Source organism: Colossoma macropomum, unplaced genomic scaffold, assembly GCF_904425465.1.
Source record: "Colossoma macropomum unplaced genomic scaffold, Colossoma_macropomum, whole genome shotgun sequence".
NCBI lineage: Eukaryota > Metazoa > Chordata > Actinopteri > Characiformes > Serrasalmidae > Colossoma > Colossoma macropomum.
The window spans coordinates 20,072,931-20,099,244 of NW_023494784.1; the positions used below are offsets into that span (position 1 = coordinate 20,072,931).

Here is a 26,314-nt window from a genome sequence, read left to right on the forward strand (position 1 = left end):
GTATTTCATGGTAAGAGTTAGTTATTTTTTTTCTTTCCATCATTGTACTTTAAATAAAGTTTAAGTGTTTATTCATAATTTGAAAGAAACATCATTAAAGAATGTTTTTACAGCTCATTCTAGTTCATGCTAACCAGGGGTGCCATTATTTGCAAGGGCCATTGTAATCACCTTGGGCAGGTGTACCTTTGAGGTAACATTAACCTTGTTTGTACCTTTGGGGACTAAACTTTGCTTGGACAGTACCCTTTTTTCCTGAAGTGTAGGCTGTGGACTGTTTTTTCTGTTGAATATCAGAATTTTGATTAGAAACACATTCACGTTCATTTCTGTTGAGTCCTTTTTTCTTTTAATCAAAAAGTTATCTTGTTGAATTTTTGTTTCTGCTTTGGATTTGATCCTAAACTGTCAGCATTGTTCCAGCATTCATGGATTTAATCCAGAAGCCATCCATTCTGCTAAATTTTGAAAGAGACGGCTCCCTTCCTCTCCTCCTCTCTTTCCATTTCACCCTGCGAGGTAAACATACTGCTTTCTAAGGCTCCCTTACCAAATGGTGCAAATTGCTCCAAGTGCAATTGTCTCTGTTACCTCTGCTGCGTCTTAAGCTGCCTCAGTACACTCCCACACAAACAGACCCTGTGTAAGCAGTAATTAGAGTGCACGCTTGGCTTCACTTAATCATAATCAAGCTGAGCTGAAAGAAGCATATTCTGGGGCATATTGTAGGCAGAGCGTACTAGTGCACGGTTGGAGCTCCACCGTTTCCCTGGCAGCTCAGCTAGCGCCACTGCTGCACTGCAGCTCCGACACCTGAAGCACGGGGGGATTTCGGTTTGATGCTAATTCATATGCTGTCGGAATTCTCCGGGCATTTTCTGTTATGCCATTCTGTTGGGATTTAACTTTTCTGATCCTTTCATTGCATTGTTTGAGTGGTGAGATGCATTGCTGCGATTCAGACATGATGCTCTCTTTTGTTTTGATGATTTGCAGAAAGTAACAAAGCACCACAAACAAGTGTGAGCTACGGCCCTCACGCAGAGAGAGAACTGATCAGTTAAATATTCTGTTTTGAAACGTTTTCTCCTTTTTTTATTATTGTGAATTATGCTAGATATCACAATCAGTATGAGAATAGCAGCAATGGATGTTTGTTTCTTTTCAAAAAGGCGACCAGCAAAGCAGTACGTTTTCTTAGGCTGGGGTTAGGCTCATAGCAAGTAATACTATTTTTCAACACTGTGGCTATAATGTGTTTGTTTATTGTATATTAACTGACACTGTCAGCTGTGAAGAAACACATCAGTGATTGGATTCCTCTGTAAACTGTCTGCGCTAGCCAGAATTATTACTCCCTCAGCCCCTGGTAGCTTTCTGATGTTCTTTTAGTTGAGAGAAGTGGAGCTCTAAAAAAGAAGCAATCACCAGAATCAAGGGACTGTAAAAATCAGTTTGAGGGCTACTGTTAGCTGCTGTCTCCAGCGCTAGCTTCACATTTTGGCATATGTTTGCTGAAACACTTTTACGTTTCGAAATGTGTTGTCCAAACCGCAATCTAGCTGCCTTTAGAAAATAACCTTTCTCTCGCTCTGAATTATCGACACCTCAAGTGGAGCTCTTCACACTCACCTGGACTCTTTACAATTCTTTTCTCGCTTGATTGTCTCGTTATTCAGCCAGACTGTAACAATGTGAGGCATAACAATGCGGCATAAGTAATCTCCCCCCAGACAAGATAAACCTTGAGGATCTGTGTCTAGTCAATGGTTTCTCATTTCCATGGTTCATATATGTACATGTTTAACCCCAGCTGGTCCAGGGTTTCATTCTTCACTCCCATAGCCTAAGAATAACTCAGCCAGTTTGTATTCCTTTCCATATTTTCTGCTGTTTTCCATAGTTCTGTGCAAAAACCAGAGAGTGTTTATTTAAATTCCAGCCAAAAAGTACAAGTTATTTATTTCCAGTTAAGAAATAATCAACTTAAGAGAGGGAGAGGAGAAAATCAAGCTCCACTCTTGCTTCAGATGTGAAATCCACGCGTTTCTGTTCATCCTTCCACTGTAAGAACTCAACTCTGGAAGGATGTGTAGCTGTCAAGAAACTATAACTGAGAAAAGAAAATTTGCAAGTAAAACAAAGGAGCTGTTGGTGTTCTCAGAACAATGAAATGACCACCCCAGAGTCCAGACCTCAACATCACTGAATGTGTTTGGGATTATGAGAAACAGAAAATGCAACCAACTTCTAAGACTGAACTTTAGAGATGTGCAAAAATGTTCCTGCATATTTTTTTGAAAATCTGAAAGCAAGTCTCTGAAAAGAATGGAAGCTGTAATAAAGGCAAAGGATGGACAAAATAAATATGAAAAAAAAAAACATGTTTAGTTGTTGAGGCTTCTGTATACTTTTCTGTTAAATATATGCTTTCTGCTTTTTTTCCTGACACTGAAAAATGAATAACTTGTACTTAATAGCCAATCTGGAAATGAAATAAATGAGCAGGAGGATCCTCTAACTTTTGCACAGCACTGTAGTTAATGAAAAATAAACCTTGGAAGGCAATAAGCCTGTGAATTTTATCTGATTAAATATGGAAGGTGTGGAATGGGTTGCATCTGAAAGTGGCAGAATGATGGCCACTTTGGAAATTCGGGCTGTTGTTTGATTAATTGGTCCTGTCACTTAAGGCTGATTATAGATTTCATGTGTCAACTTTTATTGTAAAATTCTGTTATTATGCAGAGGTACGCATAACAGTGTAATTAGCACTAAGGATATTGTCAGCAGCAAACATTAGTCATAGTCCAGCATAAGTGCCAGATAATTATACTGTGTTAGCTAAGACCACTATCATCTTTCAGTAAGTGGTAAAGCAGCTATGGTGAAGCAAAACATGACAAAACAAGCAGTACACAACCAAGCCTTATTCTCATTAAATGATGTAGGAATGAATCAATTAATGGAGAGGTAAAGAAATGGGGTGGGATGTAGTAGCTTGTGTAAAACAAAGGGAGTTAATTTGTGAAATTCTACATGTTTTGGGATGGAGCATATAGACACCAGTAGGGAATATCATCGTGTTGACAGGCTGAACAGTAATTGAGTGATTGGTTTAGTATGTAGTTCTCATTGGAAGTGACAGATATGCTCCATGGTCATACTGCAAAGATAAGGAAGTGGACGTTGACTAATTACAGAAACGTTCATTATCGAAAGTGTCAGAACGCTGATATGTCCAAGGCGCCCAGCAGAGAAGTGTGTTTTGTTTGTGCTTCAGCTTGTGCACTCAAATTAATAGCATGTCATTTTGACAGCTTGTTTGGGATTTGTTATCTTCATTATGAAATTTAGGTTTGCCTCTTATGTCCAGAATGCACTTGGCGCTTCAAAAAAGACGCTGTAGGGATTTTGCTTTAAAAGCTGAATTGTTCCCTTTGGATTTAGATACTTTTTTCATCTCTCATCCATTACACTGCCATCAAGCAGTGCTGTGCAAAAATAACAGACCACCCATCATTTCCAGTTAAAACAGCCATTGAAAACAAGTTATTCATTTTCCGGAGATATTTCTGAGAAGATTAGATATAAGATAATCCACTTGCATAAGGAAGTGGAAAGTGAAAGGAAAATAATTGAAAAACGCAGGAGTTTGGAAAATGGGACTCCTAACAACCGTGCAAGACCTGCTACACCACCAAAATTGTCACTATTAGATAAACAGTACCAAATCAGGCTCTTCTTGCTTCAGATCTCAACCCTGAACACTGTGAGTCTGAAAGGATGTGTAGCTGTCAAGAAGCTGTGACTGAGAAATAAGAAAAGAAAAAGAAGAACATTTGCAAATCAAACAAAAAGCTGCTGCTGTTCTCAGAATGATGAACTGACCACTCCACAGTCTAGACCTCAACATCACCGAATGCGTTTGGGATTACTTGGATTGTGAGAAGCAGATGCAACCAATATCTTAGACTGAACTTTGGAGATCTAGAATAGAAAGCTGTAATAAAGGCAATACACACTCGGTACTGAAAAAAAAATGTATATCATATTTAGTTGTTGAGGCTTCTATATACTTTTCAGTGTTGAAAAAAAAATAAATATGTATTATATGTAGTTGTTGAAGCTTTTGTATAATTTTCTGTTAAATATATGTTTTATCCCAGTTTTCCTGACTCTGAAAAATGGATAAATTGTCCCTAATGGCCATTTTGACCAGACATTAAATAAGTGAAGGGTGGCCTTTGACTTTTGCACAGTACTAAAAAAACACATTACAATGAGCCTTAAACCCAACAGAGGTTACAAAAAGAAACAGTATCTTTATTTGTGGCTTAAGGCATCTGCTTCCGAACATTCTCAGGCTGATTCTCCATGATATCCCACACATGCTCCAATATTGCCTTCAGGCACCTTCTTATTGCCTCAGAATGTTTTCCTCAGTCTCTCTGAGCTCTGTTCTCCCAGTTGTTCGCAACTTATTTTTCATTAACCTCAGAGAGAAAATACCAATAATTCACTTTGACATTTTGCATGACCTTCAGGGTACTGTGGCCTCAGCAATGCACAGAGCTTACTGTAAAAACCCCACAGTATGACTCTGCAGGATGTTTTTTTTTTCCTTTTGCTCTGGAGTGTGGGCGAATGCTGAAGCAAAAGTCCACTACCACCACCCTGTCCCCACCTTCATATTTGCAAAGACTGCCAGATATACTGAGGACAAAGAAACCTCCGAATTTAATCTATTAGCATGACAGAACAATTTATGCCACAATAAACTTCTTTTGCAATATTTCAAAGCTAAATGCAAAATGAAAAATGGGCCTTCTTCTCCGGTGTATCAAAGAGACAGTGATATATTGGGTCGTGTTTGGAGCGTCAGTGTCTTTGGAGTGCATAGTCCCCATGCTCTCTCCCTGTCTGTCCGCAGCCTTCCCCACATGTGAGCCACTTACCCAGTTTAGCTGTGCTAACGGAAGATGCATCAACATGAAGTGGCACTGTGACTCAGGTAAGCCTCAGGAAATAAGCATAATAGCAGAGTATATAGCATATATGTATTGAACAATATTGATTTAATTTACAATGCAGTTCCTTAGTACCTTTTCATAGTTTCTGAGAATCCTAGTACCTCTGCAAGGGCATGAACGACTATAGTATTTGACATGAATAATGCTTTATTACAAATAAAAGTGCATGACGTGGAGTTATTTGTTCCCCCAGATAATGGCCCTTATCATCAAAGCGTTGTGCAAAGAGTGCAGATTTGACTCTTTGTTAATGACATACAAGCTTTTCTGCGTCTGATTTATGAAATGTTTGTATGTCGTGGAGACAAGTGGTGATTTGAGCAAAAATGCTGAATAAAATTTAGTGCGTGAAATCAAGCGCCAGCCTACCAGTACCTAATTTACCTAATTTAATTAATCATTTACATGAAACACGAACTCGTTCATGCAGATTTTCAGTAGAAAGCCAATAAAAAGACTGCATTTCGTAGCTCTCTTGCCAATGGCTTTGCTCACATACAGAGTTTGAGATCTGCACCCCTTACTGACCAAACTTTATAGTGTAAAAATAATGACTACTGGAAAGAATAAAGTGTGAAGTAAATAAGAAGTCTTAGTGTTTTTCTTTTCGTTTTTTAAGAGGATGGTGTAATGATGGTAATGTGGTTTGGTTATATTACTAAAATAAATTTAAATGCAGTGTATGAGATGCATCTGCACTGGCTTTGTTTTGCATTCTTCATTTTTTGGGCAGTGTCAGTAGTATAAGCACAGTGTAATATGTCTTGTAAAATAGATGATGGTACAATTGCAGCATTTGTTTAAACATTCACTTTTGTACTGGATTGCCATGTACACAAATTACTAGTATTATTGTTATTTTATATTTTTATTCTTACTGTTGGTATTATAGATGATATTAGTAAATCAAGCCTTTTCTTTAGGTTGTTAAATCTTTATGCTAAAATTTATGCACACTCTTATCAAATATGAGTTTGATTGCACAGATATGCCAAAGATAAAATTGATAAAGAAGAAAATTGTCAGTGAAATTAGCATGCATTCATTTTATGATCGGATTTGAACCTACACGTCGTTAATGTATAAGGACCAATGTGATCAGTTAACATCAGGCAATGTAAATTTATTGAATGAACAGATGAACTAATATTGTAGCAACAGAAAGCAGATCATGACAGACCTCATTAAATACACAGAGTGCAAATCATCCACAAACGTGGCAAATATTAGACACAAAATATGTGTTGTGGTGCTTCATGAACAAATAAACAAATATGAACTTTTGTAATTACTGTCGGCTAGTCCACTAGTCATCAGTGTTCTTACGCTACTGTTTCATTAGTCTTTGTTGCCATGTTTTGGTGTATTAGCCTACTTGTGATGAATTTCTGTGACCTTTCCTGGTTGTTACTATATTAGTTTATCTGTCAATTGTTTTCGTTATTGTGCTTATTGTGCAGCAACCCCTGGATGACTATATTGAATATTAAATGTTATCTTTGTTTTTCATTCATGAAGCAGCGTAACACATTTAAATATTTACTATGTTTATTGATTTGTACGTTGAGTAGTTAATATGGTCTTTTGTGAACTGTTGCTGGTTGCTACCATGTTAGTGAGTCTGTTGTTTAATTCTACTGGGGGATCAAATATTCCTTGTCATGTTTATTCACTAGTGAAGAAGCATCGCTATTTGTGTCAAATAGTTGCACTACATGGTATTTAACTGAAAAGTAGCATTAATGAGTCAGAAGTAAAAGCTATATATATATATATATATATATACAAATCAATATGCACATGCATGAGTCTCTTTTTTTTTTCTCATTTCCATCAGAGAGGGCTTCAAAATTCACATGCTGAAGCTTAAATATATGTCTTTTCCTTAATAATAGTATTTTTATTAAAGCAATACTATCATTGCTATTAAGGTGAAAACCTCTCCGTTCCTTTGCAGCACTTACTGCAAGATGGTTCAAGAGCTGAACAGTTCTTGAGTATTTCTATCTATTGTTATTTTTTTTTTTCCCTAGAGCACTTCATCTATCAGACTGTCATGTTTGTTGACATACTGTGTTCTCTATTGAGCCCACTAAGGCAAATTCCAACCAACTATGCACTGCCAGCTGTGCCTGGCAATGAAAATATAAAATGGTGGATACTGAATAATACAATCCTATTCAATTCTCTGTCAAATTAATTCACTTTAATGATATCAAATTATTCATGATTCAGATTTTGCCATTTCATACACATCCTCAAAAACACAGAAAATAAAACTCGAGTATTTAATACTAGACCTTAAGAGCTGAAATGCTCTTTGCTAGTTTGAAGCAGTCTGCTACAGCCTCTCAACACAAACAACTGCTCTTTTTTTTCTATTACTTTCATTTTTTTTTCTCCTCTCCTGAGCAGAGGTTAGTGCAAGGTCAGCACACGATATGGAGGCAATATCTCTCTGATGAGGGAGAGGCCCACAAATACCCTGCCCAGTGTTTTATAATCCACTCTCTCTCTTGGCTCGACCCCTGTACCTGCAGATGATGACTGTGGGGATGGCAGTGACGAGGCTGGCTGTGTCCATGCCTGCTCGAGCGGTCAGTTCCAGTGCTCCACAGGCAGGTGTATCCCCTACCACTGGGCCTGCGATGGAGACAACGACTGCGGCGACTTCAGCGATGAGAACGTGACCTGTGCGGGCGCTGCTGCCGGTAAGAGACCGGTCTCCTTGACAACCTACAGCATGTGGCTCGGCTGCTGGTCACGCTGAATGCAAAACTGTGCATTTTATCATGATTATAGCATTCTTAATGTGAACAATTAGGATATGAAAACCCAGAAATGGCCTTTTCAATGATTTAAAACAGCGCAGTTCTACGTATGAGCGGCTTAACCAGGCTATGGAAGGTTTCGCAACCGCTTAACACGGCCGATTAGCAAATCAACATAAAGAGCAGGAAGATAACCATCAAGTCAGCTGCTCATAATTGGCTCAGTGCAATGTCCCTAATTTGCTGAACATAAGTTTGAAACTTTCTCCCTCTCTCCCGCTACTCGGCGGATCTGATCTTATCTGTGCTCGCTAGAGAACGACCCTGCAGATTTGAATCTTTTAATCTGTTGTAATTACCTTTGAAAGCTGAGACGGGCCCTGCAATGCTTTCAGCTCACTAGCTTGTCACAGAAATGAGGAAGCCATTCATCAAACCAGCTCCTGGCGGAGGCCTTCAGCCCCTTTGTCTGTCTCCAAGGGCCTGCCCGGCTTACCGCCTCCCGTCGCAAGGCTCAGATCAGCGTGTAACCCTTCTTCTGCACGTGTGAAGTGTTGCAGACAATGCTCGAGCAAGAGATCAAGCATTAAGCAAACCGTTCTGCCACTACGCTGCTCTTTAGTTTAACTTTAGCACCTGTCCCTTTCTGGGGGACAATCGAGAATCAGCAATGTGCAAACTGCCGTTTAGTAAGGGGCTCGTAAAGTGTGTAAATATGGTTTAAGAAGCTTTATTTAGCACCTGTGGATTGCCTGTGTGGAATGTAAATCATTAATGAACAACCTGCTGCATAAATCAGTTATCCTCAAATGACATGGTAATGTGTGCTGTAAAAGTTTTCTGCTAAAACATTGTCTCTGTCCTTGGTGCTGAAATCTCTGTTTCAGAGTTACAAATCAAGCAACCGAGTCTTTAGGAAAACCTTATTATTTGATAATAAGCTCATGTGGCTTTATTAAAAAAACAACTTCCAATTAGCTGTTATTACAGAGCCGAGGAATTCATGCAGTAAAATTACAATAAAATGGAATTTGCACCCAAACAGTGCGCTTGAGTGGTAACAGAATTCATTTGTGACTTGTCTATAAATTACTTAGGACTTAGGACCAAAAAACATCTCTGATCGATTTGAAGAATGTAACGGTCCTCTCTGATCAGTAGAGACTTCTCAGCTAGCAGTGCCTAGAATTAGAACCAGGCAGGATGAGGCAGCATTTAGCTCTTATGGTACTCAAAGCTGGCATAAGATCAAATATGCCCCAAATTTGGCCATTTTTATCTTTATGTCCAGACAAAAGACGCTTCTTTTGTCTTCTTTTGATCTGCTTTTAAATTGTTTACCTTTCTAATATGTTTTTAATTTTTTTCTTATTTTTATTGTGTTTTTGATTTGCTTTTTCTCATGTAAAGCACTTTGTATTGCTTTAAATTAACCTGCCCTAAGATACAGTTGTATGCAAAGTGAAACTGTGGAAGTCAAGCCAAGATCTAGAAGACCTAGATAATGATTATAGAACTGCTTGTATGCTGGCCAGAAAGGCACAGCTAAAACCTCCATGTGACAGCAAAGGACCTACGGGACACAGGTGACACAGGAGTGGTGGTGCACTGTTCTACTGTGCAGCATTGCTTGCACGAACATGACCTACATTGCATAGTCATCAAAAGAAACCTTGCTTGTAACCTTATCACAAAAGTTAATGTCTGAAGCAAAACAACATTTTGATCAACAAGAGGCCTTTTGGAAACAAGCACTGTGGACTGACAAAGTAAAAAATGGAACTCTTTGTAGAAAGATATGTTTCGAGAGCAAAGGAGCAGCATTTAATGAAAAGAACACCTTGCAAACTGTTAAGCATGAGGCTGGATCTATTATGCTTTAGGGTTGTGTGGCAAACATTGCAGAAGTACATTGAAAAATGGACTCCAGCAAATTCTAGCAGCAAATGTGGCACAGTCAGTCAAGAAACTGAAACTGAGAAGAGGCTGGCTTCTACAACAGGACAATGATCCAAAACATACTTTAAAATCAATCTTGAACTACTTTAAGAAACACGAGCTGAAGCTTTTGGACTGGCCCTCACAGCCCCCTGACTTGACATCATTGAAAATCTGTGGGAAGATCTCAAAGATACTGTGCATGCAAAACAGACCAAAGATTATCAGCACCTGATTGGACCTGGAGTTTTCTGTAAAGCTGCTTTGTGACAACGGCTGGTGTAAAAAGTGCTAGAAGCATTCTGCAAGGAAGAGTGGTTGAAAATTCCTAAAACAGCAATAGAAAGATTCCTAGCTGGCTACAGAAAACGTTTGTAAGCTGTGGTAACTGCCAAAGTAGATGTTACTAAGTATTGACTTAATAGAGTATCCAAAATTTTGCATGTGCCACAATGGAACATTTACAGCATTGTATATAATTCCTGTTGGAGTTATTATAAGAACAGAACTAAACAGTCCAATCAAAACAATCTAGTGCAGGGGTGCACAACTCCAGTCCTGGAGGTCAGGTGTCCAGCACACTTTGGTAGTTTTCCTACTCGAACACACCCACTAAACCTAGCAGTTAACAGATGAGTTGAAACAGGTATGTTTGAGCAGGTAAATCACCAAATTGTACTGGACGCCGGCCCTCCAGGACTGGAGCTGTGCACTCCTGATCTAGTGTATGTCAGGTTTGCAAGAACTTCTTTTAGCATACTAACAGTGCTCAGGAAGCATGAGTTCTTTATCTTTATTAATGCAAGCTTAAATGTCATCTGATACCAGGATATATTTGCCAAATATCTATTTTTATCAGCACTGTCCAGCACTAATATCTCAGAATAATGCAGCATTGCGTGTTATATCTTTCTCAGGCTTGCCCCCTGTGGAATGCAGTGGTGAGGAGTTCCACTGCCGTGCCGATGGCACATGCATCCCTGAGCGCTGGCGCTGTGATGGCGACAAAGATTGCGAGGACGGCAGTGATGAGAACAATTGTGAGGGCATCAAGAGGATGTGTGACCCACAGGCGAAGTTCACCTGCAAAGACTCAGGTCAGTGAAAGATTTGTGTGCTGCTAAAGAGCCAGAGTCTCTGTGACCTTTTATAAGTGCACTACTACAGTTGACCTCGAAACATAGCTACAATTGTGCTGGCTGTGAGACAGAATGCTCAGCCTGGATAAAAAGAGAAGCAGTTCTAGTCACAATGTGGTAAGTATGGCAATGAAAGCTTTTAGTGTTGTTAAACATGTAGCATTAAAACAAAGCAAAGCAACTAACAGAGCGAGTTCAGTGGAATTCAGTCTGTTTTAGTATTTTGTTCTAGCACTTTTTACTCTGTCCAGACCACTAGAACTGTAACAAAGCCTGACTGCCAATCCTTTAAAGCCCTAGTAAAAAGAGTGTTATTTTATTTAAGGCCTCAGACATTGTTGAGGTAAGTGTATAATGAGGTGTAACGCAACAGCACTATCAGTGCTATTTTTTTTCCTTTTTGTATGCTAGCTGGAGGTATGAAAACATGTTTTATTATTCAAAAAACCTGAGGGAAATCAGCAGGTTTCGTGTTGGCTGAGCAACAGTAGGTGTCTCTTCAGAGGAGCTAATGAGCTAATGCTAACTGGTATAATGTAGGCAGCACACGAGGACACATAATCTTCTACACAAGGTATTTTCTCCTCAGTAGATGATGTGCCAACTTGTTACTTTGTCAGTGAAATATATTTGCACTGTTTCTGGGCCTGGCTTACATCAGCTGGCCGTGACATCTCTGCCTTCACAGTTCCATCCTTAACAATGTGTCCTTGGAAACACATCGGCGTTCAGGCACTCCTGTTTTATAGTAAAAAGTACAATATACTCAGCAAACTGTCGCATTAAAATTGCCTGAATTATTAGCCTGCTTATTTTCTCCATCTTCTGTGCTGGAACGTAATGAATACTAAAATGTAATTATTCAGTAATACAGTGATTTCAGTACTTGAACACTGCTACTGCACAGATGAATATAACAAACAGCATTTTATTCATTCATTTTAATAAGAAAGTTCAACTAAAATCTAAAGTGACTCTATAATATACATATAAATAACAATATGATAATAAACTGAAATCATATTGTAGTTGATAACCCTGACTAAAAGTGAGTAGCTCAGTCAAGCAGATCAAGCTAAGCTTTATGCATCTAATCTATAAATTCGACATTGTTAGTTCATTTGGTCAAACAGGACATAGATGAATATATGAAAGGTGGTTGTTACCTACTAAATCAGCGCAGTGTGTCACATGCTGTTTTGCTGGCTGCAGATTTGTCGAATTTTAATCTGTTTGCTATGGAACTGTGTGACTATTTTGAGATTATTAAGACTATGATTAGGTGTACTCTGTGAAAAATAAAGATTCCAAAAGGGTATGTTATAGCAAAGTTATTTTTACCCCTACCCCTTGAGTTACAAGGGGTAGTGGTTGAAATTTTCGCCTACGAAATGGGACAACCCTCAAACAAGAGAACATTACTTCATCAACAGACCAAAAGCAGTGCTCTGTAGGGGACCCTGCTGGTCTGCAGTGATGGCAGAGGAGCAGTAAAGTTCAGCAACCTTCAGTTAGACTTAGGGAATCATATGCCTTTAAAGAGGGGGATGCAACAATTATTTATTATCACCCACCCCTAATTCTTCGGTGATATGAAGCTGAAGTCTGCTATTCACCAGCTTTTCGTTTTCAAATTTTCCTGTTCCACCTTAAATGGAGCAGCAGTTACATTCTGGCACTTCACGCATCATGACTACTGGACTATTTAAGGTGGAATGGGAAATTTAGCTAACTAGCTACCGAGACATTAGCATACTATTGCGATTTTTTATACTTGTTATGAAGAAAAGGACCATTATAAATTGAAATGATATTAAACTAAGATAATACAATGGTTATCAGAATATTTTAACAGAGAAAATTCTCACATTTATGGGTTTTTTTTAGTCGCTTGGGCAGCCATCTCACCATTTTTTCTCATAACACTCTGTTTGGAGTGAGCCTCTGAAAAAACCTCTGTATGGAGGGCCATGTAGCCCTAACACTCTGCCCTACCTCTCTATCTCAACAAAATCTGGACACCCTCCCCCTAGGCGGGAACGCGCAAAACAAAGGGGTAGGGGCTAAATGATGGGGTAAGGGGTGAAATGGAATTGGCCCATAGAAGAACCAACTTTAGATCTCTTAAGAACCTTTCAATGGACGATTCTTAAAAGAACCATTTTTGAACCATTTGAGATTAGCGGTGTGAATGGGTAGTTGAGTACTTAATTTACTGTTGGAGGTGCCGGTATTTGAATACTGAAATCATTCTTCAGGTATTTATTCAATTTCATCAGGGGAAGACAAGAGAGAGACCAACAATTCTGCTAAACATCGATTTAATATTGTAAAATAAAAAAGAAAAGGAAAGACCATGTTTAGAAGTTGAGTTCTCAGGTGCTGGCTGTAGGTTTAGCTCAGTATCCTCCATTTTCTTGCTAATCCAACATTAATTTACCTTCTGCTGTTTTTGAATAGCACTTTTTGAAGTGTATTCTTCTGCATGATGCAACACTTTTGTGCAAAACCAGTGCCGCCACCTAAAAACATAACCCACAGTTCTATTAATTTCAGCCAAAACCACTTTTCTGCTGTTGTTTTTTTCTTTCTCCGCTGTTAACTAGATGCCCGTTCATGAACTGAATTAGTCTGAATGCACATTTCTATTCAGGCCATTTTAAACCTTAAAGAACCTTCACATAATGTAATGATTCTATGCCTAGTAAAGATTTTTCCTAGGACTTTATGTCTAAGCCACATACCATTTAGGGACCTTCATTTTCGAGAGCATGGTTAGCAGTGCAGACCTAAAGAGCGAGATGTGTTTGTGTCTGTTTAGACTATATGCTCTGTTCATTCATCTGTTCATGTAGAGATTAAATGTACCTGTAAAATCTGTTTTCATTCTGTACCTTTGAGCAGTGTTATACCAAGGTCAAGTTGGGACATTGAACATGAGCATTCACACTTAAGAGCTGTTTTTTGTGCAGGCTATTTATTTCAGCTTTCTCATTGCTTGGTCCCCCTGTCTTTCTGTGCGTCTGTGTTTCCTTCAGATGCACGTATTCTCCACAGTCTGTTATTTGTAGAGGGAATATCAATATGCTTACCTGGAAATACCCAATTAGGTTTGACAGCTTGATTTATTCCTGGGTTTAACTGAGTGTTTCATCCCTAGGGAAGTGCATCAGTAAAAGCTGGGTTTGTGATGGTGACAACGACTGCGAGGATCGCTCAGATGAGGAATCGTGCAAGTTGTCTGTCTGTAGCCCCCCCACGCAGCCCTGCGCCAACGACACCTCCATCTGCCTGCCCCCCCACAAGATCTGCGATGGGAGGAGAGACTGCGCCGACCAATCAGACGAAGGCCCTTTTTGTGGTGAGTGCGTGTGAAGCCGCACTCGAGTGTGTTTGTGGGTTTAATACTTTTCGGCTTTGTGTTATCAGAAATGTGGCTCGGCAGCAACATAAGCACTATTGAAGAATAAATCAACAGCATGCACCCATAAACGCACACCCTTGTCAAATAAATGGATTCACAGTTACATGTGTGCGCTAGACAAAGTCATTCTTCAGTACCCTCCGCAGAGAAAAGGTTTATGTTTCCCGTGTCACCTTTGACTTTGGGTTCTTTGAGTCTTTGTTTTTATAGCTATCAGGGAATCTATATTTCTGTCAAGGAAATTACTGCATCTTATTAAAATCTCAAACTGTACTTGAAAGGTCAGCTAAATCCCAGGTGGAAACTAATGAAAGGTTTTGGCAAATGGTTAAATATAGTGACACAAATATCAGGTTTTAATTGAATTATTATTAAATGTTCTTAGCTTTATGTTTTCACTCAAAATAGCAAATTAAATTAAGGTAACAAATGAAGCTCCAGATTTTAATCTTCGTGACTGATCTAATGAAGAAGTCATCACTCTTCCTGACAGCGTGGAGATCCACAGAGTGAACAGAATTATTCAGTGTTTCTGTGTTTCTATATACAGAACATTGAAAGTTATTCTATTGATATTCGTAAGGCATTTCTCTGACTGGCTAACGCAACTTGGCACAGGAAGTGAAAGTCAGGCCCCCTAGGAACACCAGCCAAATGGAACAAACTGTTGCTGGTGATTGAACTTGCATTAGGCATAAGAGAGGCATAAGATATATCACAGTGGTGTCATGATAAGTTCATTTTTTTCAATTTGGGGGCTGTGGGGCAATATGTGCTGTGAATCGAATACAGTTAGGTTTTATTCTGTAAAAAATACTATATATCAGACATACTGACATTAACTGGAATTATTTCCACTGTTCTGTTAAAAACACACACACCATGATATATAATGTTATATATATGTATATATATATATATATATATATATATATATATATATACGTAAGATGACCAGAAAAGTATGAAAAAAAAAAAAACTTTTTACACAGCAAACCGAACCACTCGGTGATCACAGGGTGATCTCTGACTTTGGCACAGTACTGTATATGTTAATATTTTTCATTACATGATTTGATTATGTTCATGTTTTCTTTTTTAATACTTCAAAAAAGAAACAGTCTGTATAGGACCACTCTGTTTGTGTTAGCACTTAATATCCCATAGGGCTCTTTTCATTCCTGTTTTATACTATATCCTTGATGTACTGTAGTATGATGGAAACCAGCACATGTTCTATATGAGACCTGTGCGTGTGGGAACAACATAAAGATGGCCTGACTGAAATTGCAAATGATGATGTGTTTGCTTCAGCAGCCATCCCTGGGAAAAGAGTCTCAGGAGAATTGACCGTGCGTAATCCTTTAGAATTGGACAAGGCAAACATTTCAGCACATTCCAGAATGTTGCCAGCCGAAGCCCATGGGAGTCCACCGGGCCATTGCAGGAATAGGCGTATTATCAGCCTGAAAGGAGCTGCCGTGGCACAGCCACCTCATTGCCAATTAGATCGTACAGCGGTACCTTGAGGGGCCGATTGATTTGAACGAGCACAGCAAGCCTGTTCCCTGCCGTAACCTCCGGGAGGAGACTGTCCTGCTCCTCCATGGACTTCAGGGCCCCCCGTGGAGAAAATTAAATTCTTTCTTGTCTTTCATCTTAATCACTAGAAGCAAATAGTCCTTGGAGCAATGTCATTTTCAGGCTTCTTTTTTTTTTTTTTAAGGATCAGGTGCCTCAATAGAAGAAAAAGGATGGTCTATTAGAGAAGAGAGAGGGCAAAGCAGAGTATGAAAAAGTTTGTTTCTTATCATCGCTGAAAGAAGATGATGTACCTGAGTCTCGTTTTTCATTTGCTTTGAAGCTTTAGAAGTAATAAAGACATCTTCCACTTTGACAGAGTTCATTTTGTTTGCTGTGCACTCTGCACCCAGTCTGCCTCTGTAATGTAATATTGCAGCTGCCTCATGTCTTGAAGAGTGTGTGACCTTACATAATGTTGTAATACCACACTTGGCTAGTGATGTTGCTTATCTTATTGCAATTAGAGTATAGAGATTTGCGTTTTTTTTGCTGAGAAGACCTTTTAGCTTTTGGTTGTATTTTACTTGCTACTTATGTGCTGACAAATTACATTGCAGTTTGGCTGTTAACTTGAGGCGCTCATATACTGGTCAGCTTGGCCTGTTGTTTGTCCTCTTCTAGATTTTGTCATTCTGCTGTTGTGAATATGGCACAACAAATCAAAAAATGTTACAATGGCATGCTATTTCTTAGTAATTACTATTGTTTTATCACCTATAACATGGGATTTACAGTTTTAACCAAATAAACAATTAACAGACTTTTATCTAGAAATATCAATCTGTTGGCAGATAATTTGCTTGTTTCAAGATTATTTAACTTACAGCTTGGGACAAGAAGGATTCACAGCAGCTTAATTGATTTTAGAACGTAGTCATATTGGCATATTGCCAAGGGAAGAAAACACTGAAATTATATAGGATACTTTGATTTATTACATCTCATTACATCACCATAACAATATAAATGATCAGTTTCACATCACCATTCCAATATGCAGCAACTTTGTCATATTAACTTTTTTTTTCATGTCGTTCAGCCATAGTCCAAGTTAGAAATTATACCATATATCATTGAGAAATACGATTATTTGCTTCTCAGTATGTGATCAATGAATACCTGTGTCTGCCCATACTGTAAACTAAAAAGATGGTTCTTCAAGGGTTCTTTAGTAAACACAATAGCTCTTTATAGACCCATGAACACTCAAAGAACCAATTGCAGCCCTAAATGGTTCTTTGCATGGTAAAATAGTTCTTCAGATTGATGGAGAATGTGTTGTATATGGTTCTATAACGAAACATTTTGAAAAAAGGGTTTTATACAGTACCAAAAAAGGTTCTTATAGAACTCTTTTTAAAAAGGTTCTTCATACAACCATGAACAACACATTCTCCATGAATATGAAGAACCATTTTATGATGCGAAGAATCCTTTAAGCATGGCAGTGGTTTTTTGAGTGTTATTGGTTCTATATGAAACCATTGTCTTTTCTAAAGAACTCTTGAAAGAAAAAGAACCATCTTTTTTTAACAGCGTATGACTATTTCTGTTTTAAAAGTAGAAAAGGAAAAAAAGGGGCCTCTATCAAATCAAGCTCTTTTTCTCCAGCTGTCTCAAAACACTGTAAAGCTCTATATGAGCTAATTAATGCTTGTTTCTTGAGATATGTTTCTTCTTGTTAACAACTCTTCTCTTGTTCTCCTCTCCAGACAAGTGCTTGCAGGGTAATGGAGGCTGCAGTCATCAGTGTACAGTAGTTCCCAGCAAAGGCGCAGTTTGCTCCTGCCCTGCTGGACTCCACTTGGGCTCAGACAACAAGACCTGTGAGGTGGTGGACTACTGCACCAGACACCTCAAGTGCAGCCAGACATGCGAGCAGTACAAGACCACTGTGAAATGCTCCTGTTACCCCGGCTGGAGACTGGGTCCAGACGGCGAGAGCTGCATTAGCACGGGTAACTACACAAGAGCTTAGGCCTTTTTACATTAACATTTCTAATTGATCAAGAACCAAAAATTTTACATTAACATTTTTAGTGAACCAAGAACGTAAACGTTTTTACACTAACATTTCTAATTAACCAAGAACCAAAAAGATTTTACATTTACATTTGTAATGGATCAAAAACCAAGAAGTTTCTTATTGATCAAGCACACTGTAAGCCCGGATAAGTTGAATTTACTTAAAAAAATTTGAGGAAACTGGTTACCTTAAAAAAAATTAAGTAATGCGTAATGGAAACTTGAGTTAGAATAACTATAATTTTTGTGTTAGGCTAACATAAACACATGTTTGTGCAACTCATAAATTCTAATTATTTTAACTTAACATCTAATTATTTTAGCTGCAATTTAACTATATGTTTCATTAGGCAATTGAGAATTTTTTCCTAATTAAGTGATATTGACCACCCAAGGGTTAATCTTTACTGTGAATGTGGTCACTGACCAACACACACTGACAGTGAGTAAAACAAATGAAAGAAGCACTCAATATGCAAGTAGATGGAGCCAGGAGCCAATGGGAAAGAAATATGTTTTATCCATCAAGATCATGTTAACAAAACAAACATGTAACTGTGTTTTACAGATTACTTAGCTTCATTCAGTTTCACACATTTATTCAGCAACTTTAATGAGAACAATTAAACAATTAAAACCAACAGAAATGTCATCATTTTTTGAATGTGGGGTTTCAAAATTGCCATAGCAACAGACTAAACTAAATAGCAGTAAGTTAATTCAACTCAAAAATGCCATTTTGTACAAAACCATCAAAAACGTTCCCTTAACTTAAAATTGTTGAGCAATGTGTGGGATATACCGAATTTTATGTACAACAGACTTAATTCATTTGAGTTAAAACAAAATGTGGGATTACAGTGCACCAATTACAGTGCACCAAATTTTTTTTAACCTCATCTTTTCTAATGGCTCAAGAAACTTTAGCTTAACATTTCCGGTGGTTCAAGATCTTAGAACTTTTATATTAACATTCATAATGGATCAAGATTTTACATTTCCACTTGCAATTGACCACAAGCTTAGAGCTTAAATCTTTTAACATTAGTTTTTAAATTAACATTTCTAATGGATCAATAACTTTGACATTTTACATTGTTTAATTTTTAACTGACCTAGAGCTAAGGACAGAACAAGAACCTTATCCTTTCTAATGGGTCAAGAAGATTAAGGATCTAGCCATTTTTATTTTAACATTTCTAATGGATCCAGAACCAAGCAGTTTTTCATTAACATTTCAAATTGATCAATAACTTTTTGCATTACCACTTCTAATGGACTGACTGCTTAGCTTCTTAACATTTCCAATTTATGAGGAACACACAACTTTTTTACATTCACATTTCTTGTTGATCAAGAGCTTAGAACTTTTTACATTAACGTTTGTAGTTAAACAAGAACTTTTTATGTTACTACGTTATTTTTAATTGGTCATGTTCCTAGATTCTTTGACAGATCATTTCTAATGGCTCATAGATTGGGTGCATTTGGAGGCACCCAGGCATATCTGGGCCCAATATAAACACAAATAACTAATAAAGTAAAAAATAAAGGAATGGTTGATTCAGAGCACAATGGCCTATTCTCATTCTGAGCTCAAAGCACTGCATGCATTACCACAATAGCGCAAAAGCTGTCTTTTTTTCCTCCTTGTGTAAATCTTCCAAAGTAGCACATTTTACCTAATAATCTCACTTGATATCAAGCTTGTTAATGAATTCTTAGCAGAGTCACACGCATTCCAGGCTTTATGTGGCGGATGCGTTCACAGTGCAAAGCAATAAAAGGAGCAATAATCCAATGACAGCAGGATACACAATCAGGAGACTCCCAGTGAGAAGCTAATGTCTTTACAGCAGCATGCCTGCCAAACGCTTTTAAATTGTTTCAGGGAATCAAATTTGGGTCATTAGTTGGAGGATGACAATGAGCATCAGTGTGATATACTGTGGGTTGAGGCTGTGAAGCATATGGAGCGCAGAGCTGGCGCCTGTTTCAGAAGACTGCCATATTTATTGCTCCCTTAGGATCATGTGTAACATCACTATATTTGGGAAGATTGTTCGTATGTGTAGGAGGAATAGTGAAGGGTTGATGGCTCTGCTCGTATCCAGTGGCTGTCTAATTGTGCTGTACAGGTGGATATTTTAACTGTCTGCTTGTCTCTTTCCATTGTGTCAGATCCCTTTGAAGCCTTCATTATCTTTTCCATCCGGCATGAGATCAGAAGGATAGACCTTCACAAGCGTGACTACAGTTTGCTCGTGCCTGGGCTGAGGAACACCATTGCTCTAGACTTCCACTTTAACCGCAGCCTGCTCTACTGGACCGACGTGGTGGAGGACAAGATATACAGAGGGAAGCTTTCAGACACTGGAGGTACAATTCCAGCCCCAAAGTCATAACAAACCTGTGTGTTCTAGGCTCATATATATAAAGCATTTCAGAGTAAGAGAACTGATCTACAGTCAGCCCTTTACATTGTATTATCACTTGTACATCATTAGTTACTGACGTATTACTGCCATGCTATAATACTGTAATAACACAATCACATGATTAATTGCATAATTATTGTCATGCTATACTATTGAACTTATTACATAATTGCGTGATTAATTACACAATATTACTTTGGTATACTATTAAATATGATTACGCAATCACATGATTATTAACATAGTTATTACATTTATGCTGTACTATTTAATTGCCATTATGCAATCACATGATTGTAACATAGTTATTACTGTCATGCTAATCACATGATTATTACATTATTATGTCATGCTATACCATTTACATGTATTACACAATCACAATGTGAATTATGATTAATTATGTAATTATTACAGCCATGCCATACTATTTAAATGTAATGACACAATTACAGGATAAATTACATAGTTATTACTGCCATTCTATACTGTTTAATTGTAATTACACAGCTACATGATGGTACTATTTAAATGTAATTATACAATCACATAATTAATTGTGTCTTTACTACTTTCAGACTATACAGTTTAACTGTAATATACCATCATTTTTTGTAGTAGTATACTATTTAACTGTAATTACACAATTACATTATTGTCTACATAGTTATTAATCATGCAGTACTATTTAAATATTACAGTGATATACAGTTTAAATGTAATTACACAAGCAAATAATATTGTCATGTACTGTTTAAATGTAGCAGCACATTATTAATTACATGTTAAGTAGTTATATACGAAATTACATTCAATTTATGTTATTTATTGACAGGTTCAAGATTACATTTCTGACTTTTTTCCCATTGCTTCAGTGTCAACAAATGACATAGAAATGAGAAATATTATTTTGTTATTGGTGGTGATAGTCATGATTTCTAAGGGTTAACTAGAACATTAAGTCAAAACCTGTTCCTGGATCCTCAGTTCTTCTGTGAGACGTTTTATAAATGTGACCTCTGATCCCAGCCGCTGTTAGTCTGTGCTACAGAAATGAAATCTGATTTCCTCCCATTCTTATGACATTTTCTTTTGGAGAAACGTTCTGAGGCCTGACATGACAGAAATGGGACTGTTTTAAAGTGAATCACAGAATCTCTGAAGAAGCTGATAAATGCTGCTAGTTCTCTGGGTGACCGTTTAGTGCTGTTCACTACTGCTGCATTTATCAAACTGAGCTGTCATGTTCTCTCTGGCCTGCTTACTCTGTGTGCAGCCCCCGCTACAGCTATTGCATCCCCTTTGTTAGCATTTCATAAAGCCCTCCACTGCCGAGGATAATTGCAAACAGCTGGATTATAGACAGCCTGGGAAAGCCTTTAATGTTTAATAGAAAACCCAGGGAAAGCTTCCTTCCATCTAATGTCAATGCACTCTCCTCTAGAGCTTGCTATTTTTTTCATGTCATTTTGAGGAAATCAGCGCACAGATGCAGACATTTAGAAGGTATAATTATCTGTTGTGATGAATTCTGCATACCATCCAGCTTATTTGCCAGTGTTACTGATATTGGTGTGGTTGCAGGTGTCACTGGGATTGAGGTGGTGGTCCAGCATGGTTTGGCCACTCCTGAGGGACTGGCAGTGGATTGGATTGCAGGAAACCTTTACTGGATTGACAGCAACCTGGACCAGATTGAGGTGGCCAAGCTGAACGGAGAAATGAGGACCACCCTGATTGCAGGCGGAATGGAGCACCCTCGAGCCCTGGCCCTGGACCCAGGCCAAGGGTTAGTATTGCTCCACAAAAATGAGCCGAGTGCCCTTATTTCTTTGAGCAAATTGCAGCTTTAGTAATCAGCGTTTGTTATAAGCAGGGGAACAACAAACAACAAACTACATTGATAACAACATCAGCAACAAAGAGAGTAAACAGAGAAAGTTTTGTGAGTTTTGTTTATCAGAAAGTGTTCTTAGTGGGGCTTTTTAATATGTAAGAAAGCACACTTCTTTGCTGTCTGGCATAAATTCCTAATGACATATCAAGGAAAACATGTGGTGCCTTGCTGCATGTTTTGTTGTATTCTGCCTCCTTTTTTTTTTAATCTTTTCGCTCTTCAAGTTCTGTCTATTCTCTGCCCTGCTTCTGCTCCTGAGCCCCCTGTCTCTCAAGGCACCGTGTGGGGAGGAGGAAGCCTCAAGTACGACAACACGAGCTCAAAATAGTCACAGGCTGATCCCAGCAGCGTTTAGTGCTTAGAAAACGCTCGTTGGCATTGAAAACGAATGGAAAACAGTCTGGTGGCTTATGATGCCCATTTGAAGCAGTGGAAGTAATTTCTGCCAAGCGCCATGGGCAACACAGAGAGGACAAATGCAGTATCTCTGCTTGCAAGCTGCAGCTCATGTTGGCACTCAGTTGGGTGACATACTGTAAAGTAGCTCATTGGATGCTGAAGTGCTTCTTTGAAATAAAAATCTAAGATTAATTTTTCTGTCGAACAGTGTGGGACTCGTTAAAAAAAATACAGATATCAGTTTGAAGAGAAAACCTTAAAAGGGTTTAAATGGAGACGACTTGCTTAGAAACAACCCCTGAGATGTAGCGATGTTTGCTTTAAAGCTCTTAGTTGTCAAAATAGCACTGCCAGTGCCAGCATTCACTCACGTTATTGATTTGAAGCTATTTTTGAATCAATTTGACCATTGATGATGATGAGGTTGCTTGTTGGAGTATCTGTGTTAAGTGAATATTATTGAATCTGTAGAGGCTGGTAAATTTAGCACTGAATCAGTGAAAATGAAGGTGAAAGTTTGCTTGTTTATGACAGAGTACAGGACATTACTCATGTGTTTCATTAGTAAATGAGGTTGGTGGAAGTGCTTCCAACCGCACGCTGACATTTACCCTGCAGAGCTGCAGAGGGTGTTATTTGTAGTAGCGAATTAGCACTGTGTGTCTGTTTTTCTGAGTCACTGTCAGATCAAGTAAAACAGTATTTGTGGACATGTGGCCCTTTATACATTATTTGCACACACAAATACAGAGTATACATATTGTATATATACAGTACTGAGCAAAAGTCAGAGACCATTTTTTTATTTATTCATATCTCCAGTTGAAACAGCCACTAAGTTCAGGTTATTAATTTTTCACCATCAGAGAAAGTATAATATTTATTGTAAGATATAAGATCTATCAGTATTTAATTTATCCACACTTCACCTTTGTTCACCTACTGTCACTTTAACTCTACCATCCTTCCAATCTTAAAACCAGTTAGTTACAGCTGTGCCCCTTCAACAAAGGCTGCTCTCAAAAGAGTCACTGATATTATCTTCCCCTGCAAAGACACACTAACATTCACGCAAGCAACTACCCAAACACACCTTAGCTGCCTTACAATTTTTTTTTTCCTATATGAATCTAAAATGGCTAAAGGAGATATTTCTAAGAAGATTAGATACGATGTAACCCACTCGCATAAGGAAGAGGAAAGTCAAATGAAAATAAGTGAAAAAGCAAGAGTTTCCAAAACTGGAGTTGAAAAAAGTAATTAAAGGATGTAGAGAAAATGGGACTAATAACAACCATGCAAGACCTGGTAGACCATCAGATAAACAGTACTTAAAGCTTTCATCTTTGAGAAAGAGGAGAAAATCAAGCTCCACTCTTGCTTCAGATCTGAACTAAGAGAAGACAACTTACCTCTATGTGTCTGAAATGATGTGTAGCTGTCAAGAAGCTATTAATTTCTTAATAACGCTTTCCAGAGCTGTGCCCATCTGACTGAAAGCTGTTGTTGTCTGCTGTTTGTGGTTTAGAACTTCTGTTTAGAATGAGTTTATTTTGCTGTTAGATATTTTTATATATATATATATATATATATATATATATATATATATATATATATATATATGCTGAAAGCAAGTCTCCTGAAAGGAATGTTAAATACTAAAAACTGAAAAGGATTTTATTGTACTTTGTTGCTGAGGCTTCTGTGTAATTTTCTGTTTAATATGGTTTTTCTGCTTTTTTTTCTGACACTGAAAATTTGAATAACTCACACTTAATGGCTGTTTTGGCTTAAAATTAAGTAAATTAAAAGAAGGTCTCTTTTGCACAGTACTCAGTATATGTGTACATGGTTACGACAACTGTAATTCTAATTCTCTCTCATTTTTGTTACGTTGTTTGTAGAATTCTTTTCTGGACAGATTGGGATGCCAGTTTTCCAAGGATCGAGGCAGCATCGATGAGTGGAGGTGGAAGACACGTAGTCTTTAAGGACATGGAGATAGGAGCCTGGCCAAATGGACTCACTCTGGACCATCTGGAGAGGCGCATAATATGGACAGATGCTCGGTAGGCGAGGAATACATCATTGCTGTCATAAGAAATTCCTCTGTTTTTTTTTTTTGTTTTTTTTGTTTTTAACATTTGAAAGTGGAAGATACCCTTTACACGGTATAAACATTTCATGATTAATAGGCCAAAAATAAGTTTGTAAAGAAGTCAGACATTGAGTATTAAGATTTTTAGTCTTTCTTCTCTTACAAAGATTATTGGGTTCAGGTGTTTAACACATTCATTGTTAACAGGTGTATAAAATCAAGCCATTGCCATGCAGTCTCCATAGACAAACACTTGCAGGAGAATGAGTTATACTGAAGAGCTCAGTGACCTTAAACGTGACACTGTCATAGGATTTCACCTTTTCCACAATTCAGTTCATGGAGTTTCTGCTAGATCTGCCCCGGTCAACTGTAAGTGCTATCATTGTGAAATGGAAGTGTCTGGGAGTAACAACAGCTTAGCCACAAAGTGCAGGGCTGCCGAAAGCTGAAGCACATGAAATCACTCCCCCTGGAAGCAACATCAGCACAAGAAGTATGCATCGGGCGATTTGTGAAAATGGTTTCCTTGGGTGAACAGCTGCACACAAGCCTAAGATCACAATGCACAATACCAAGCGTTGATTGGAGTGGTATAAAGCACACCACCACTAGACTCTGGAGCAGTGGAAACATGTTCTCTGGAGTGAAGAATCACGCTTCACTATCTGATAGTCTAGTAGAGTTTGGCGGATGCCAGGACAACATTACCTACCCGAATGCATGTGCCAATAATACAGTTTGGTGGAGGAGGGATAATGGTCTGGGGCTGTTTTTGCAGGTTGGGGCTAGGTAATGAAAGGTAATGTAAATGATACAGATAATTATAATTTCAGATAATTTTACGCTTCCAACTTTGTTGCAACAGTTTAACGAAGGCCCTTCCCTGTTTCAGCATGACTGTGTCCCTGTGTACAAAGTGTGGTCCATAAAGACATGGTTTGGCGAATTTGGTGTAGAGGGAGCTCCAGTGGCTGTACGGAACACTGACCTCAACCCCACTGAACCCCTTTGGGATTAATTGAAACGTCAATTGTGACCCAGTGCTTGACCACACAAATGCTCTTTTGACTGAATGGGCACAAATTCCCACAGACGCACTCCAAAATCTTATGAAAACCCTCCCTGAAGATTGGAGGCTGTTATAGCTTCAGTGGTTGGCCAACTCCATGTTAATGACCATGGTTTTGAAATAGAATGTCCAACTAGCTGATATAGTTGTAATTGTCAGGTGTCCACATATTTTTGGCCATATAGTGTAAATATTCACATCTGTAAATGTAAAATTGATAATATATAATGTTTGAAATTCAGCCATATTTTATTTATACTCTCACAAGCTGTTCTGGGGAAAAAACAAACTACAAACATAAAATTATTTTAAGAACTTAAATAGAGATGCTTGCCAAACCTCATGACTCTTTCCCCCCCCTATAGCATTGTAAAGAAAAATGAGATCTAGTCCAACTTTCATCTGTCTTTCAGTGCAGTCACTTGTCTGACAACTGTGGGAGTGCTTGTAGTGGAAGTCTCTCAGGACATCTATCAGCAGTATCACACCTTGTCAA

General features: G+C 38.2%; 1 protein-coding gene across 1 annotated transcript in view; it reads left to right on the forward strand.

Annotated features, from left to right (window-relative positions):
* Positions 1 to 26,314, forward strand: part of lrp1bb (low density lipoprotein receptor-related protein 1Bb) — a 401,537-nt gene that overhangs the window by 221,838 nt on the left and 153,385 nt on the right. The window contains exons 19-26 of the mRNA XM_036590747.1: positions 4,934 to 5,014; positions 7,574 to 7,728; positions 10,626 to 10,839; positions 14,042 to 14,242; positions 17,602 to 17,847; positions 20,096 to 20,293; positions 21,937 to 22,141; positions 24,553 to 24,717. Of these exons, the coding sequence (XP_036446640.1) occupies positions 4,934 to 5,014; positions 7,574 to 7,728; positions 10,626 to 10,839; positions 14,042 to 14,242; positions 17,602 to 17,847; positions 20,096 to 20,293; positions 21,937 to 22,141; positions 24,553 to 24,717 (1,465 nt within the window). The remainder of the gene's footprint in view (positions 1 to 4,933; positions 5,015 to 7,573; positions 7,729 to 10,625; positions 10,840 to 14,041; positions 14,243 to 17,601; positions 17,848 to 20,095; positions 20,294 to 21,936; positions 22,142 to 24,552; positions 24,718 to 26,314) is intronic.